This window comes from Sinocyclocheilus rhinocerous, unplaced genomic scaffold (assembly GCF_001515625.1).
Source record: "Sinocyclocheilus rhinocerous isolate Xijiao unplaced genomic scaffold, SAMN03320098_v1.1 scaffold212, whole genome shotgun sequence".
In the NCBI taxonomy this organism is placed as follows: Eukaryota; Metazoa; Chordata; class Actinopteri; order Cypriniformes; family Cyprinidae; genus Sinocyclocheilus; species Sinocyclocheilus rhinocerous.
Window position 1 is genome coordinate 852,610 of NW_015638742.1, and position 18,344 is coordinate 870,953.

The following is an 18,344-nucleotide window of genomic DNA, read 5'->3' on the forward strand; positions in this document are numbered from 1 at the left end:
AAGTAATTTGTTATTAACAATAATGAGTTCAAGTCTGTTTCCTCTTTTAAACAGCTTCATCCAGACCTGGTTCAGCCCTTAGCTCTAGAAAGCCTGCTTCCCCAAGAAAAGAGGTAGAGAAAGATACATCTAAACCTGCAACTACAAAGAAGACCACAAAGGCCATCCCTGAGTCAAGGCCCAGTGTCAAAGCTTCCACGTCTTCCTCCAGGCAGTCGCCTTCTGCCCCAAACAAAACAGGACCTAAACAGAAGGCTCCAGAAACACTTCCAACAAAATCATCTCTAAAATCCTCAGGGGCCGTCAAAACTCCTGCTGGCTCTAAAAAGCCAGGCACTGCTGTGAAAGATTCAGTATCCAGCCCTAAACATTCAGACTTTAAAAAGGTCACTCAGCAGTTGAATCCAGATTCTACCGAAGGTAAGACAAGAAGCAAGGAACTGGTCACATCTTGTCTGGAGAGTTCCAAAGTTCCTTCTTCCCTGGAGCAGCATTCACTAGTCAGCCCAGCTGTACTAGACCAGCAAGAAACGGTTCCTGAGGGTATATCAGCAACTTCCGCTAAGGTTCAAGATATGGAGAAAAGCAGTGATCTAGTGAGTAAATTAAGAAGCACAGAAGTGAAGACTCAGTCAGTAACTCCGGACATGCATACATGTACTTCTGGGCAGAGTGAGATAAGCCTAAGTAAACTGGCCACAGACCATGGCATTCCACCCCATGTCACTGGACCAGAACAAGTCCTCAATTCCATGAACTCCTCAAAGGACTCAGACCTCCCTCCTGATACACCTTGCAGTCTAGGGAGCATTGAGACACCCCTAGAGGACTCATGGAATGGGCTTCATCCCCAAGTTAGCCCAGAGTCAGAGACTGGCAGTGCCACTACTTCTTCTGATGACATAAAGCCACGGTCAGAGGATTATGATGCTGGTGGCTCGCAAGATGACGACTGCTGTTCCCATGAGTGTGGCGCTTCAAAGTGTGGGACCATGCGTTGCCCTGACTTCCTGGGTCGCAGCAGCAGTGACACCAGCACACCTGAGGAGCTCAAGATGTACGAGAGTGGGGCTGGACTACGTGTGGAGGTACGGCTCAGAGGACGAGAGGCAGAAACTACAAGTGAAGAAGAGGTAGGGCGTCAAAGGCCACGTTCTTGGATTAGAAAGGATGAGTTGCCAGTGGAGGAGGAACCTTGTGAAATGGATACTACATTAAAAAACTTTAAGGGCATGCAGGACCACCAACTTTTCTCCTCTGAAGAAGAAGAGGAAGAGGAAGAAGAGGAGGAGACTGAAGATGAAAGATCAGAAGTTGAGGTGTTACAGAGGGGAATGGCTCCCCCAATTGCCGAGCCACCTCCACAGTTTCAAGGTATTGTCAATCTTGCATTTGAAGATCCTGCGGAACAAGAGAATGAGCAACCAGAGTACCAGTCAGCTTCTAACTTCCGTCGCTCTGTTTTACTCTCGGTGGATGAGTGCGAGGAACTTGGATGTGAAGAAGGAGGTGCCCAGACTCCGACACACCAGTCAAGTGATTCCTTTGCACATGGTGATGTCTTTGATGGTGAACCTCACAATTCTCAGACAGACTACCGCTCCCAGCAGTCCACAAGCACAGTGAGGGCCAACCATATCTCCAACCACCAGGAAAATGAACAGGAGCCCAAACCTGCAGTATTCCTGACAGAGATCCAGGGATCTCCACAGGAGAATTGTGCATGTAATCAATCAGATGCCCCTGTGCAAGACAAAGACACCAGAGACATTCCTGCTCAGGAGCGCCCTAGTCACCTGGACCTCCGGCTGGTGGGACAGTATGACAATCTCCAGTCCAAACATATAGACAGCAGAAAAGCTGACTTGGGGCTAGACTTACCTGAGCCGCAGCTGACTGCGAGCTCACCCGCACACTCTCCAGCAGGTAATGTATAACATTAGAGCCCATCTCCCCTGACCGCAGCCTCAGAAACATTTACTCACAGTCTCCTATCCTGACCCATTCAACTTAAATATTCAGACAATTCCTTTGACCTCAATCATCTTCAATGGGCTAAATCTTGATAGCTCGTTGATTTAGATAGTAGCACACTACTGCCTCCTTTCCCCCTTCCTTTAATTCTCTTATTTAGATGTCTATCCTTTGCAATCTAATATTTCAATAAGCTATACACACAAATAAATTGCCTTCTCTGAGGCGCTATGCCCTAAATAACTCAACTAACAAGTTTACAAGCTTAATATTTACAGTAAAATATCTATCTGCGTGTGGTGAAGTATGCTGAGTCAGACCATCTGTTATGTGGCATGGCTGGGCAGTCACAGTTGTACCAGTGCACTTAAGTACTCAGTCGTTTTTGTTTGTCATTATCCATACTAAATAATAAGCTTCTTCCTCATAGGCCAAGTCATTTATATGTTGACTCTTCCATAAGTGATCTTTATGCAAAAGACAAGCTCCATGTGACTTGGCCAGCAAATATATACATAGAAAAAAAATATATATATACACTGTGTGCACAATTATTAGGCAAGTGATGATTTTGACCATATCATCATTTTATCCATAATTTCCAAGTCCAAGCTGTATAAACTTGAATGCTTATTGGATTTAATGCATATCAGGTGATGTGTATGTATGTAACGAGGGAGGGTGTGGCCTAAGGAGATCAACACCCTATATCAAGGTGTGCATAATTATTAGGCAGATTCTTCTCCTCAGGAAAAATGGGCCAAAAAAGAGATTTAACTGACTCTGAAAAGTCAAAAATTGTAAAAAGTCTTTCACAGGGATGCAGCACTCTTGAAATATCTAAGATATTGGGGCGTGATCACAGAACCATCAAACGTTTTGTAGCAAATAGTCAACAGGGTCGCAAGAAACGTGTCGAGAAGAAAAGACGCAAATTAACCGCCAAAGATTTGAGAAGAATCAAACATGAAGCTACCAGGAACCCATTATCCTCCAGTGCTGCCATATTCCACAACTGCAACCTACCTGGAGTGTCAAGAAGTAGGAGGTGTTCAGTTCTCAGAGACATGGCCAAGGTAAGAAAGGCTGAAACCCGACCACCTCTGAACAAGACACATAAGTTGAAACGTCAAGAATGGGCCAAGAAATATCTGAAGACAGATTTTTCAAAGGTTTTGTGGACCGATGAGATGAGAGTGACTCTTGACGGACCAGATGGATGGGCCCGTGGTTGGATCAGTAACGGACACAGAGCTCCACTTCGACTCAGACGCCAGCAAGGTGGAGGTGGGGTACTGGTATGGGCAGGTATTATTAAAGATGAGCTAGTTGGACCTTTTCGGGTTGAAAATGGACTCAAAATCAACTCTCAGACCTACTGCCAATTTTTAGAAGACACTTTCTTCAAGCAGTGGTACAGGAAAAAGTCTGCATCTTTCAAGAAGACTTTGATTTTTATGCAAGACAACGCTCCATCACATGCATCAAAGTACTCCACTGCGTGGCTGGCCAGTAAAGGCCTTAAAGATGAAAAACTAATGACATGGCCCCCTTCTTCACCTGACTTAAACCCTATTGAGAACTTTTGGGCCCTTCTTAAGCAGGAAATTTACAGTGAAGGTAAACAGTACACCTCTCTGAACAGTGTCTGGGAGGCTGTGGTTGCGGCTGCACACAAAGTTGATTCTGACCAGATCAAGAAACTGACTGACTCCGTGAATGGAAGGCTTGTGACTGTTATCGAAAAGAAGGGTGGCTATATTGGTCACTGAGGTTTTCTTTTTGAAATTTCAGAAATGTTTATTTGTAAATTTGAGTTTGTTTATTATTCTCACTTTAACAGGTGAAAATAAACAAGTGAGATCTTTGCTTTTCATTTAGTTGCATAATAATTCTGCACACTAATAGTTGCCTAATAACGGTGTACATGTAGATATTCTCTTAAGAACGCCAAAACTTCACTTTTACTACTTAAATGTTCAGGTTTGAGGGTTTGTTAACATTTTGGATTGACCAAGAGCACTGTAGTTGTACAATAACTAAATTAATCCTCAAAAATACAACTTGCCTAATAATTGTGTGCACAGTGTATATGCACAAATATACAGTGAGCTAAGCTTCCTTTTAATACTGCACATAACGGACCACACCTTCTGCAGAGACCATGATGCTTTGAATGTGTTAGAACAACCTAGATGTTTTTTATACTCAATATCAATGTTGAGTCTGTTGCGGTCTTATTTTTCAAGACTGTCTGTTAAGTCACCCAAACCAGGAAATCTTGCATGCCAATACTAGGTTTCAATATTGATTTTGTTCATTTATGAAATTCCATGTTTGTATCCATTTTTGTGTGTGTTTTTTTAATTCGTTTTATTTCTCATTCACAATATATCACACCATCCGTAGTTCTGTAGTAGGTAACTTTTTCTCAACTCCAGATTTTTATGTTGCAGATTTCATTTAATTCAGTGTATGTCTGTAGAATTAGTATTTTTCTTCTGTATGTTGTGTTTCTAGATAAACAATCTCAAGGTCCTCCTCATGTCTCTCTTTTTTCACACTTGTATCATGATTCTGATCACTGTTAATGTTTTTTGGGGAGTTTTATCTTTATAAGAACCATATCTTGATAAGTAAAGCAATAAGCACTCTTCTGCCAGTGTGTCCTTCATAGTTTCAGTGTATCTTTAAGTTAAGAAGTATAAACTAAAAAGCGTTAAGTGCTTGCTTGCATTTCGATGTGTATATTTAAGGACAACAAATGCTCAGTTTGATTAGAACTAGAGAATTCATATCTTTTGTATGTGAACCAAACTTAAGTTATGCTGGAGATACAGTGGCTGGCAAAACATGCATTTTACTGTTACAGCACTTGTGAACAAGAGAGACACATTCAGTGTAGGCTTTCTTCTGTGCATCACCTTTATGGCAGCTGTCCATCCTTATCCTAAATTCAGAAGTTGCTCCATGGATAGGCCATGGAAAGTCAAGAGTTGACCTATGGAAAACTTTGGATTTGCACATCTGCTTAATTGTAATGCATGTATCATTGAATCAGATCTTGATTAATGACAATGAAAAGTGAAAACTGCCTAAGACAAAGTATATATTTTTTTCATCTAGTCTTATTTCAAGCTTAACTGCATCACGTAGGACACAGTTGCACTAGGGGTGATTTTGTACATCGTGTGGAGCTAGAAACAACGCATGTCTTCAAGAAAATTAAAAAAGCCCACGTAAGGATAAAACACTTGGTCATTGTGCAGTATTGTCAATTATTTTTAGGGGAATTTGATGGTTGTGACACATTGGATCAAACCTGCACACATGACCGGCGGCCATCTAAAGCCCTGTCCCCCATTTACGAGATGGACCTGGGAGAAGCCCTCGAACAAAGCATGGATGCTGACAGAAGCAATGATCCCCAACAGGAGGAGTCACGTCAGGAGGGTAAAGGAGTAGAGACAGAGGACGTTAAAGAGGAAGTGGACAGCGAAGACAGTAAGTTTGCAGAGAAAGACTGGAGTCTGCTTCGACAGCTACTGTCTGACCAAGAATCTAATCTGGGCATCATAAACTCAGTCCCAGAGGATTTAAACCTTGCACAGTATCTGATCAAGCAGACGCTGTCCTTGTCTCGAGACTGTTTGAATGAACAGGACTACTTGTATCACGAAAAGGACACATTTAAGCGCTGGGCCGAGCTTATTTCTCCACTGGAGGACTCCACCACCAGCATCACTGTGACCAGCTTCTCTCCAGAGGACGCTGCATCTCCACAGGGCGAGTGGACCATCGTGGAGTTGGAGACACATCACTGATGGCCTCCTGGACTGGAATACAGCCAATGTTTTGATGGGACTCTTTGGATTACTGCATCCTTTCTGTGCTTATTTATTTTGGGGAGAAAGACTGATCAGTTGAAGCTTAAGTTGACCGAAGTCACATGTCATTTTGTTCTCATTGTACAAGGTACTATATCAAGGACTGTAACAATGACCTCTTTGCAGTTGTTTTGCATGTGGGCAGTTTTCGAAGCTCTATTGTTTACTTGATGGGTGTTGCTTGAATCTTTGTAGAATACCAAAAATGCATTTTCTTGTTGCTCTTTTTGTCTCTGAATGATGACGCTTCTAAAACGTTTTGAACAGAGTGTAGAGAGTAAGTTGTTCTGGTTTACATCCATTGTTGTATTTAAGACAATAAAAGCTGTGTTGTTTGAATTTTGCTGTCCTTTTTAAAAATATTTAGAATTAACTTAGAAGTACAGTAAATAAGGCCGAGTTTTAGAGGATTAAAATGCAGAAATGCAAATCTAATGATTTTATAAAAGCACTGATGTTATTTTGGAATGGCAAGAAAAAGTACTGGAATTTCTGTTTTTCTATAACTTTTAGTAAGTTATTCTGGTATGCATCCATTGTTGTATTTAAGACAATAAAAGCTGTGTTGTTTGAATTTTGCTGTCCTTTTTAAAAATATTTTAACTAAAGGTTATTGCAGGCACTTAGAATGGAAGTACAGTAAATAAGGCCGAGTTTTAGAGGATTAAAATGCAGAAATGCAAATCTAATGATTTTATAAAAGCACTGATGTTATTTTGGAATGGCAAGAAAAAGTACTGGAATTTCTGTTTTTCTATAACTTTTTTTCTAATTTTCTTTAAACATCATTTTTTCAGAAGCTACAGAAGATTCTTACATTTCAAAGAAGACAAAATAAGTACAATTCGACCTGATCTTCATGTTCAAAAAGTTTACACTTTTTTCAACCTTTGTAATAGTTGTGTATTATTAGTCCATCGGTTGTCCTCAGTTTGAAAAAAAAAAAAAGATCTTAAAATCTTAGTTACTGTTGTTTAAATATGCAGAATAAGCTGGAAGCAAAACAATGTGCAGGATCTGAAGGATTTTTCTGAAGAACACTGGGCAGTTTAACTGCTTAGAACAAACAATGGACTCAAGAACAAAAAGTTTACTTACTAAAGTAAAGTTCACTTATCTTTTCCACATCACTATGAATGTGTTCAGTAAAGACATGAAATATTATAATTGTTGTTTGTCTGTTGTAAGCATAAGCACATTGTGTTTGTCTATACTAGAAGATCAGTAATGATACTAATGCAGAAAACCAACCAATTCAAATGGGTTCACATACTTTTTCTTGCAACTGTATTTTGCACATGTATTATTTGTAGAAGTTGAAAAACTGTTCTTTTGAATTATGCGGTCATTTTAGGCAGCAAATTTGTAAAATTGGATATAACTTTACACAGAAACGGTAGTGATATTTTTTCCCAAACTAAAATTATGGTAACAATTATGGTTGAAACCGTATTTTAACATTTATGGACTGACCCCATTCACTTCCATTCTAGATGCCTCTCTGTACGATTTTTATTTTAAGGATAGATAGATAGATAGATTTTTTTGATAATTGAAGGCGTATGTATTTCTGTATCTTCTGAACAGTTAAATAAGGACACTAGACTTTTAAGGACAGAAGAAAGGTTGCCCATGCTATAAATTAGTCTGTTCTCCAGTGCCGAGGCTGACAGGAAGCACCGAAGGGAAAATCATTCATCTGTGCCCTTGCAAAGTAAAAGTAAAGTGTCTTAAGAAGAAGAATTAAGCACACACAAACACACTATGTAGAGCTGAGCAGGCCAGCACTTCGTCCTCAAAACCCTGCTTCTCCAGGAAGTCTACAACAAACTATAAGGTTTTCCATATCAACAGTTCTGATTCTGTATCCTTTTTCTACATAATCCTTGAAATGAGTGTTGGAAACTGTGCGGTTCTAATTCACTTCATTTGTTACAGGAGGTGCCAAACCACAAAAATCTGGGCCGGCTGACAATAAACAAAACATTAAACAGGATCTGCCACTATACAGCTAATTACTCCCAGCATAATCAGGTCAGCGTGACAAGGAGAGTAAGAGTTGCTGGAATGTCTCCTACCGAATTTGTGTTAATGTGCTTTTGTCTGGATCTGCTCGAACTTGCTTCTAAGCCAAACACTGCTGGAGAAACTGGACCGGTGCACCTTACATAGAAATAGACGACAGCTCTACAAAGGAGGTCTGTAATACTCATAGAAAGCTAGCATTCTTATTAATTTCAATGGCGCTTTTTCGACTAAGGACTCCCCCAGAAATTTCTGTTTAATGTTGGAATCGGTGTTTATTTTATAATTAAGGTTAAAATGAACCTGTGATTAGCTTGTGGTGGTCTTTTCTATCTTTGTCTCCATCTAGTGGAGATATTTGCTCCTCACAGTTAAAGAGGGAAACCACAAGAATGGCAGACTGTGACAAACCATTTGGAAAAAAAATGCTCTGGTTATGGAAAAAAATCCATGTGCTTAACCAAAATGTAGTGTAATGGCTCGGAATGTTATGTTAGGAGATCCATTGAGACTTTCCCATGTAATTTTGCAAGGTACTTTTTCAGTAAAAGATATACCTTTATCCACGATGGTAAAAATGCTCTTCTTGATGAGAAAAGCTTAATAATGATTATCAGTGGAATCGTTTACACAGTGGGTTTCAGTGTAAAATGCTGGAATATTGTACTACTGATTATATGCAATTAGAACAGAAATGTCATCCATTAGCTTTTTATCTATTATTTTCTTTTGAGAGAAAAAAAACGTACATTTTGAATGTAATATAATGACACCTCTCTAATATGACAAGGGTCATTAACAAACGTAACAAGGAGTAACTGAGGAGTCTGTTAGTACAAGTTACATAATCTTCGGCTCATCTGTTCTCGTGTAAAACTAAGTAATCCCCTTCAGGACTGCGACACCTGCTGCCGTTCAGCTAAACTCATTTGTCTTTTTAATTGCAAGTGAAGTTTCTGGAGTCCACATTGTTTTGCTGTCAGGAGGAATTTCAAGCAGATGGGCTGAAGGTCAGGCCTGCAGCAGCTGCAGAAAAGTGGACATCCTTATTTATTCCTCATTTCCTGTGAGAGAAATAGCCACACAAAGTCCTTCATAAAGTTGCCAAATGCCAAAATAATAAACCAGCCCATAAATCCTCCAAGTTCTCCCAGAGAACGATATTTCAGCTGTGATGTTGACAATGATGAGAAATTAAGTGTGTGGGATGCAATGAAGAAACTGTCATATTGGACACATGACGTCAATTTAAAACTCCCAAGATTATATATTTGTTTTGATTTCTTTTTCTACAGGTTTACATCTCAACATATTTTGCCTTGTATGTCTGTTTTAACTAACCTAATATAACAAGATGATCAAAGTAAATAAAAGCAGCTTTTTACAAGGAAGCACAAGCCTGAGGCCCTGAGTCAAAATTAGTCTTTTTTAATCAGTAGATCTCATTTGTGATGTTATAATGCTCCCAGTGTTCAGCTGAAGAGTCAAGTGTGGGTTCAGTGGGTGTAACGAAATGAATAAAGTGTTTTGTTGGTTCGCTCTCTCAACATTTTGTTTGCTTATGAACATCAATATTAATGTGATCATAAAGTATGTTATTTTATGTAAATTAGTATGATATTTGATCATATTAGGAGATACATTTATGTCCATGTGTGTTTCAGTCACATAACTGTAAGCCACAAGCACACATCGCCTACATAAATGCTATACATATCAGAAAAACCCAGAATAACCTACAGTTCTGGCAGGGCTAAAATATTTTGACTATTACTAAATGTGCATATTTTGTAATTAATACATTTGTATGATAATGTATGTTAAGTAAATATCAAATATTTAATCTGCAATAAAAATACTTAATTATTCATTTATTTATTTGTATAAAATAAACCTATTTAATATAAAAATTGTTGTTGTTTTTAAATAAATGAGATCACACACGTGAAACCCAACATTGTTCACACTATGTTGAAATTTTAAAACAGAAATGTCAAATATCTACTTGCAATCTTATTTTAGTATTATATATTATTATAGTATTTATTCATATTTTAATTAGCTTTTATTTAAATATTTTCAGTTTTCATTTTAATTTGAGTTTTGGTCATTTTGATATTTGCTTTTGTCAGTTTTATTTGTTAATGATTCTGTATAGCTTTAATTCAGTTTTAGTTTCGACTTAAACTTCAGCTGTTTTGTTTTAGTTAGCTGCCAAGGCAACATGTCTAATTTTGATTGGATTTTTTCATTTAAAGTTTTATTTTATTACCAAAAAATTATATTTAGTTAGTTAACAATAACAATGCTGTCTAATAGGGATGTAACGATTCACTCAACTCACGATTCGATTCGATTCACGATTTTGATTTCACGAATCGATTCGATTCACGATTTTTTTTTATTATTTTTTTTTTTACAAAATGAAATTTAAGAAAATTTATAAATTAAATGTGTCCTTTTATTATTGCTTGGACAAAATGCTGCACATTTCTTTGTGAAATTAAAATATAACACTATAATAATATACTAATAAAGCACTTGCATATTATTGCTCTTTTGTTGGTTTTGATTGCTTCTATTGTCCTCATTTGTTAGTTGCTTTGGATAAAATTGTTTGCTAAATAACAAAATTTAAATATAATGTAAATGTAAATAACAAAACTAAATTGAAATTTTAGTCTGTGATACATTACTCAACGCTGCAAAAACAGTAGAAACCATTGGAGCTCCCCTGAGCGCAATCACAAGTATGATGATGATCGGGTCAGTCGCACTGGTGCTCCTAAAAATTTAATAGTAGCACGCAGTAGTTTTCAGTCGCAAATGCAACTGAAATGGTCGCACTGTAGAGCCCTGCATCTAAACTTTTCTAAAGACAGCAAGTTCCCCTCAGACATGGATTCATAAACTACCCCTAAATGAATCGCGATTTGTTCAGCATCTCAACCGATTTGAATCGTCACATATTTTAATCGATTTTCAACCGGCTCGCGGTTAATCGTTAATCATTACATCCCTACTGTCACCACAGTAAGTAAATATAACCTTCATGTTCACATTACCAAAAGTATAGCAGAGCTCCATAATCTGATCCCTGAATCATGCTTATTAAACTGCATTATTCATCAGTCGCCTGCATTAAGCCTATAGGTGATGCTGTCCCAGATATGGAAACTCTTGTGCCAGCATGTGAGAAGGACACCCATCCTCTGTCTCCTGCTGAGCATTCATGCTACCAACAAAGTGTTCGTGACTCATCACAAGACTGACTAAACTGTCCTCAATAAGAGATCGAACAGGGAAGGAAGTGCTCCTGACAGAGCTAGGGCTTCTTTAATAAATAGCCTATGGTTAAGACATTTATTTTTATTCCTATTGACGTGAAGAGCTGCTGTGCTCTGCGCCGTGATGCCCTCAGGCAGATCCTTATGTGTGTTCAGATCTCCATAAGCCATGTGAGAGACACACCTGCACTGTTGTGTAAAAATCACATTTAGCAGGAACATCTTGGTATTGACTAAACTGTTTTTAATGTTGAGTTACGCAGAATGCCTGGCTGTATTGTCCATTAGTGCGTGGCGAAGTGTAAAAGGCCACGTTGCTGATGGCTGTGAATCAGGCTGGTCTCATGACTGCCATAGCTCTCTATTCACTCTTTGTTTGTTTGCCTGCAGGCTGAGTTTGCTCTCGATAACAAGTATAAAAGACGACCATCTTCTCCTTTCTAGCAGAGAGACTATTTACAGTTATAGAACTGCTTCGGTTGATACAGAATACTTGTTTAGATTAACTAAAAGACAGGGGAAATAGGCAAGCATTAGAAAAAAAACACAATGGGAGACTATTACAGGAAACAGAATGACAAGGTAGTGTTTGGTTGAACTTCACAGATTTGTCTTTCTTGTAATATTTTGTTTTCAAAGTAGCAGGAAAATCAGGGTTTGGATGGTCAAAATTCAGTTTTAAGCCATCTGGAGTCATCTTCTTTCTGCTAGCATTGTCAAGTGTTTGACCGTGTGCTTTTGAGAAGATGAGTAAGTGTAAGAAAGAGTTGAGTGAGAGAGAGAGAGAACGGCTGCTCGTCCGCAGGGCCAGCGGAGACAATGCCTCTCAGCTGGTTCATATGGAAAAGATGCTACAAGAAACCAAAAGCCTGCTGGAGAAGAAGACAGAGACGGAATCAGAAAGTAACGCCTGTGGCGACACTTTGGGTCTGTATCTGAATCTTCAGATTTAATGTTTGGTAATCTGCATTACCAATTCACAATAATGATCTGCAATTTACTTATACTTCTTGCTTGTTTTACAGTAAAAAAATACAAAATAAAAAATCTAGACTTTAAAACAAGAAATATTTGGTAACCAAAATGACAAGACTTAATAGTCTTTCTCTTTCAGATAAAATCTATAATAGAAAAGAAAAACTTGATGAAAAAAGGAAAACTTACAATGTAACCTAATTATGAAATTATTAAATATTATTTTTTTGTTGGAAATTGTATGTATCTATTTTATTTTTATATTATATGTTACTTCAACAATTATATGACTTGTTTACAGAGAATATATCTGGAATTAAGCTTATTGTTCTTCAATTGACTTGTTGTTTTTTGTTTGTTTTTTTTATTTTAAACATAAAACTTCAGTGTTTTAAAAACTTTTTTATTTTGTATTTTTTCTGTGTTTAAAAAAAGACAAACACACAAATGGGTAATGAATTCAAAACGTTCTCTACAAGACTTATTGTTCTTGCCCAATTGAATGTTTTCTCATTTTAAACATAAAACGTCAGTGTTTTAAACACTTTATTTTATTTTTTTTATAAAAAAAATTTTCTGTGTTAAAAAAAAGAAAAAAACACAAATGGATAATGAATTCAAAACGTTCTCTTTAAGACTCAGCAGTTCTAAGTTGTCTGATTTCTAATATTATTTTACTTCTTATGTACATTCCACAAATGGATCTTTATAGTGGGGAAACATAGGTTCTATTTATGTATTTATTTTCATTTTTTCACTGTTCACTGAGGTTCATTGTGGAACAAAAAAAAGGTACTTCTGGCATCTGTGAAACTTTTGAAACCTTTATTTTTAGGAGTGTGTATAGTTAAAAAGGTCGTTACGTCTTTTTAAAGGTAACACATTTTATATATATATATATATATATAAGGCTATATTTCATGGTTTTGTGACAATTGTTGAATTGTTGACAAATGAATCGTTATGAATGAAGAATGAATGTTGAGAGTCATTTGTCTATATGCTCTGGTCTTAGTGTCTGATCTGGAGCAGAAGGTCCAGCGCAGCAAGCGAGACCGTCGTAACTCCCTCCACCGCACACAGCTGCTGGAGAGTCAGATGAAGACGGTTCGCGGTGAGCTCGTGGGCACGCTTGACCACCTGCAGGAGCTGCGCAACATACTGCGACGCTCGCAGCAGAACTACCACATCCATTCATCTCATCATAAGGACTTTTAAGCATTGTTCATCTGAAATATATATTAGACTGCACATCCAGAATGATGACATTTTTCACATTGGCTCATATACAGTCCTGTGCAGCCAGATGCTGTTGTAATATCTATGTTAAATGATTAAAGCATGCCACAATTCTTTACAAGGCATGTTTTTACTCTCCAAAGATAGAAGCAGTTCTACCATTTTGGTTGATGAGAACTCTGATGTCTCTGGAAGCATCCTGTTTTTATTTCCTGTTGTTAGCGTAATGCAGCCTTAAACCATAATTTTCAATTATATATAGACAAGTATATAGACATCCATTGAATACCTTGTTAACTTGTAAAATAAATTTCACACCCTGTCACATCTGACACATTTATTGTGCCAATTTATGCATGATGGCTTCAGGCAAGTGTTTAGTTTGGTTTATTTTTCTTCACAGGATTTGTTTTGTAAGGCCACAGACTGTGCAATGACTTGTATGTGAGTTGTTTGGTATCTGCAAGGTCCAACATTTCATGATATGGATGCTTTATTCCCTTATATTCATAGGTTCATCTGCTTTTATTATTTAATTTATTATAATGATTATTCCTGTGAACTTCTACATGATGATAACAACATTAATATTAATCACCCATTCACTAATGCAGGTGAACTTTGAAGAATGTGTGTGTGTGGGCACTCTATGATTTTGTTCATTCAAATATTGATATGTCCTCCAGGTTGTACTTTATGAAAAGAAAACAGAAACATTATATCCATTTCAGTTGTGGATATCCTCCCCAGATCCTAAAGATCACTTTTTCATGTTGCTTTCGGGAGCTTTAGAATAAGATTCAATTCTCAATCTGCTTTTCAGATCTTACGCTTTGAGTGTAGTTCTCTCAGACTTTGCGTCCTCATGCCAGCCTTGCTAGCGAGGTATAACACCACTGATCTGTCCTCAGTTCGCCTTATGTACAGTATTTTACCCCTATTAAATATGTTTAAAGTCTACTGAAGTTGCCAGTCATTGCTTCAGTCATCAGTGGCAAAGGTACAAAATCTGTCACTGGGGCTGTACCCTTTTAAAAGGTACTAGTATGTATTATTTAGGTATTACTATATACCTCTAATGCACTAATATGTATATTTTAGGGGTAAAAAAAAAAAGAGTACAAAAGTGTACATTTTGAAAAGATACCGTCCTAGTGACAGCTTTTGTACCTTTTTTTCTGAATGTGTAAAGAGGGTGACCTCATGTGGGCCAACATATTGAGATAGAACACCTTTGCTTGTGGACTAAATTAATCTTGGCTTTGAAAAGAAGCAGGCTGACATTGAAAAGTGCATTTCTACAATGGTGTTGGTAACTGAAAACTGTTGCTTTTGCATACATCCACACCACAAGGTGTCAGTATACATCAAAGTAGATTCCCATAGTGCTCAGGGTAACATAAACAAAAATAGTCTACCTTTAAGCCATGATTACTTTATTACACAGTTCAATATGACCCTAAACATTTCCTATACATACTAAAAATACATTTAGGTCCACACATGACATGCAGAAGAAAAAATAAATATTGTGGCCACACATTTGGAATTTGTTCCCACAACTTATTAATTTGTGGCCACATTTGATTAATTCATTCTCTTGTTTCAGTTAAATATTGTACATGTTATTTAAAATGGGAAACAAATTCTTAATTTGTTATATGTCATGTATTTATGGTAGAATATTACACTGTATTTAAAAATCATTTTCCAATAAAAATATCTAAACATTCTCAAAATATATAATCTTAAAATTTTACTTTAAGACTTGTTTTTAGCAAATACATCTTTAAGATAATTGTTCTTATACCCAATTGACATTTTTTGTTTAAACATATATAACGTCAGTGTTTTAAATACATAAAAAATGTTTTATGCTTAAGACAAGAATAAAATTAAATGATTTCAAGTTCTCAACAAGACTCAACAGTTATGATTTATTTATTTAGTCTTTTAATTGTTGAAAATTTGCATATGATTTGTGCTCAGATGGGCTCAAACTGTCGAGGTCATTTACAGGGCAGTGAGAACACTGGACTGGTGAATCCAAACTACTATAATCTTCTGGGCTACATAAATTTTGATTGAATCTTTAGTACAGCACAAATTGCATTATGCCTATTTCAGGTTTCTTCCCTCTGGCAGGTTATTATGAATCTTGTTATATGTCATGTATTTATGGTAGGATATTACACTGTATTTAAAAATCATTTTCCAATAAAAATATCTAAACATTCTCAAAATATATAATCTTAAAATTGTACTTTAAGACTTGTTTTTAGCAAATACATCTTTAAGATAATTGTTCTTATACCCAATTGACATTTTTTGTTTAAACATATATAACGTCAGTGTTTTAAATACATAAAAAATGTTTTATGCTTAAGACAAGAATAAAATTAAATGATTTCAAGTTCTCAACAAGACTCAACAGTTATGATTTATTTATTTAGTCTTTTAATTGTTGAAAATTTGCATATGATTTGTGCTCAGATGGGCTCAAACTGTCGAGGTCATTTACAGGGCAGTGAGAACACTGGACTGGTGAATCCAAACTACTATAATCTTCTGGGCTACATAAATTTTGATTGAATCTTTAGTACAGCACAAATTGCATTATGCCTATTTCAGGTTTCTTCCCTCTGGCAGGTTATTATGAATCTTAGAATAGCAATGTATCTGTTGGCTGATAAGCATCAATAGTACAGAAATCTATCCATATGGCCTGTGTGAGTGAATTTCATCAAATATATTCTTAATGTGTACTAGAATCCTAGGTGCTTTAGTCAAACCAAACTCTCTAATTACATTATAAAACCTCTCAGGTCACTGCTCAGAGAATGGAAAGTTACAGTATACTGGCATCTGTAATAGCTGGATGGGCATAGTAACTTGGATCATTCTCAGGTAACGGTTTTACAAAGATAAACCTAAACATTTCTTTATGTATTTCTTTATTTATTTATTACCATGTGAGAATGGCTCTTTACTTCAGTCCAAACCTTGCTGTTGTTCTCATTGCATATATTCATGTTGGCCAGCAGGGCGGCAGTGTTCAGTTTGGCCTTTTCCACTGAAGTCAAGGAGGTTTTTCATCTGTTATCATTCCCATCTTATAGTTTCTAAGAATGACTTGGATTCTTGCACTTAATACTTAATTGACTTAATATTCTCACTCTCTTAGACCATTTTCTTCTTACTGATACACCTTATCTGTTAGATTTGCAATGTGGCATATTGTCTCAGAAAAATATGTTTAGGAACTCTGTCTATAAATTTGTTAATATTTTAGAATTTGCTTATCATTAAAGGTTTTGATCTGATGTTTAACATTTGTTTGGATAATTGTTTTTTGTTCCATTTGCAAATCTAACTTTATGCGTTAAACCCAACTTCAAAAAACAAAAAACATGGGTTTAACCTTTTTTTTTTTTTTAAATGTTACACTCATAATGTTCTCCTTAAAATGTTGTATGGTCATCATAGTAATAATAATGTTAAGAGTACTTGTTTTTGCACGTGGTCTTGCCATGTGGATTAAGATCAGGATTTGAATGTATTGCAGAGGAGGAAAAAATGCGTAAATGACCTTGTCTTTTGGCTTTAAGAGAATGAGATTAAACATTCAGAGGAGGACCTGGAAACAATGAAGGAATGAGAGATACAAAAAAAACCTAGACTGCTTAGAACCACCTCTTCACTCATTCAAAACCTCCATGTACTATCAGCAGCACCAGACACCACATTCACGCTGATACATGTTGAAAATCACACAGGAAACATGCAAGAAATTTACTCATTGTGAAAGACTGCATTTTCAGTGGAGGAGAGCACTAAAGTATATCTGATATGCAACATCATTTAATGTGAATCTAAAGGACTCAGATTAAGTGTATGCTCTATTTTGTAACTTGAAATATCTTACATGCTTCTTATGTGTATTCTGTGGAAACTATCTTTTTTTTTTTTTAACAGCAAAGCATTTTAACCTTCACCTGTGTCTTGCTTCATACATCCACTAAAATGACTTTAAGCCTGTTAGATGTCATTGCAAAAAATGGCTAAGAATAGTTTGATCAGAGAAGCATAATCATTTGTTTGCAAATGCCACTTGGTTAATTTTTTTAATGTAATGTGATGACGTTATACATAAGTGGGGGCTTAAGTGTTGAAATGCTCTTTGTGGCCAGTATATGAGCATGTTTGTTGTATGACTTTGTAATTTCTACTTATAGTCAGAACACAGAATGACTGCCGTGTGGTTATTTCTAAACACCCAAGACAACTATAAATTTTAGACACAAGGCATTTTGGTTATGTGACTTCATATGATCACAATCAGGCTATTGTTACATGTTTTCTTCAAATTAGACTCACAATTGTTCCATAGCAGTCCAAGAAAAGAGATTTTGTGCTCTCCTAGGAGCACAGGACTTGTGTCTTTCAGATTAGCATCGAAACAAATTAGCATCGATGCTCATATCTGTCATATGAGCATCCTTTTCCCAGCCCATTTGATAACTGTTTACATTAAGTTAGTATGGTTTGCTTTGTTGTAAACAGACTGCAATGCATTGTAATATTATTCACAGATGTTTTAAAGGGGTCATATGATGCGATTTAAATTTTTCCTTTCTCTTTGGAGTGTTACAAGCTCTTGGTGCATAAAGAAGATCTGTAAAGTTGCAAAGACTAAAGTCTCTAATCCAAAGAGATATTCTTTATAAAAGTTAAGAGTCAACCACACCTACCTAAAACGGCTCGTTCTAACATGCCCCCACATGTCTATGTCACGATGTGGGAAGATTTGCATAACGCCGCCCAAATGTTCAGGCAAAGAAAGAAGGCGTAACTTTTATTCTCGCTGTAGTATTGTTGCTGCTGCCATGTCGTGAAGACGCTGTGTGTTTTGTTGTGAAAGCGAAACTACTTTGTTTGGCCTTCCAAAAGAGGACGA

The 18,344-nt window shown here is 36.6% G+C and overlaps 1 protein-coding gene across 1 annotated transcript in view; it reads left to right on the forward strand.

Moving 5' to 3' along the window:
* The window catches only part of LOC107749984 (uncharacterized protein KIAA1107-like), a 29,795-nt gene extending 23,247 nt beyond the window's left edge, over positions 1–6,548 (forward strand). The window contains exons 18-20 of the mRNA XM_016565229.1: positions 55–1,926; positions 5,263–6,207; positions 6,471–6,548. Coding sequence (XP_016420715.1) covers positions 55–1,926; positions 5,263–5,798 — 2,408 coding nt within the window. The 3' untranslated portion in view covers positions 5,799–6,207; positions 6,471–6,548. The remainder of the gene's footprint in view (positions 1–54; positions 1,927–5,262; positions 6,208–6,470) is intronic.
* Positions 6,549–18,344: the final 11,796 nt, after the last annotated feature.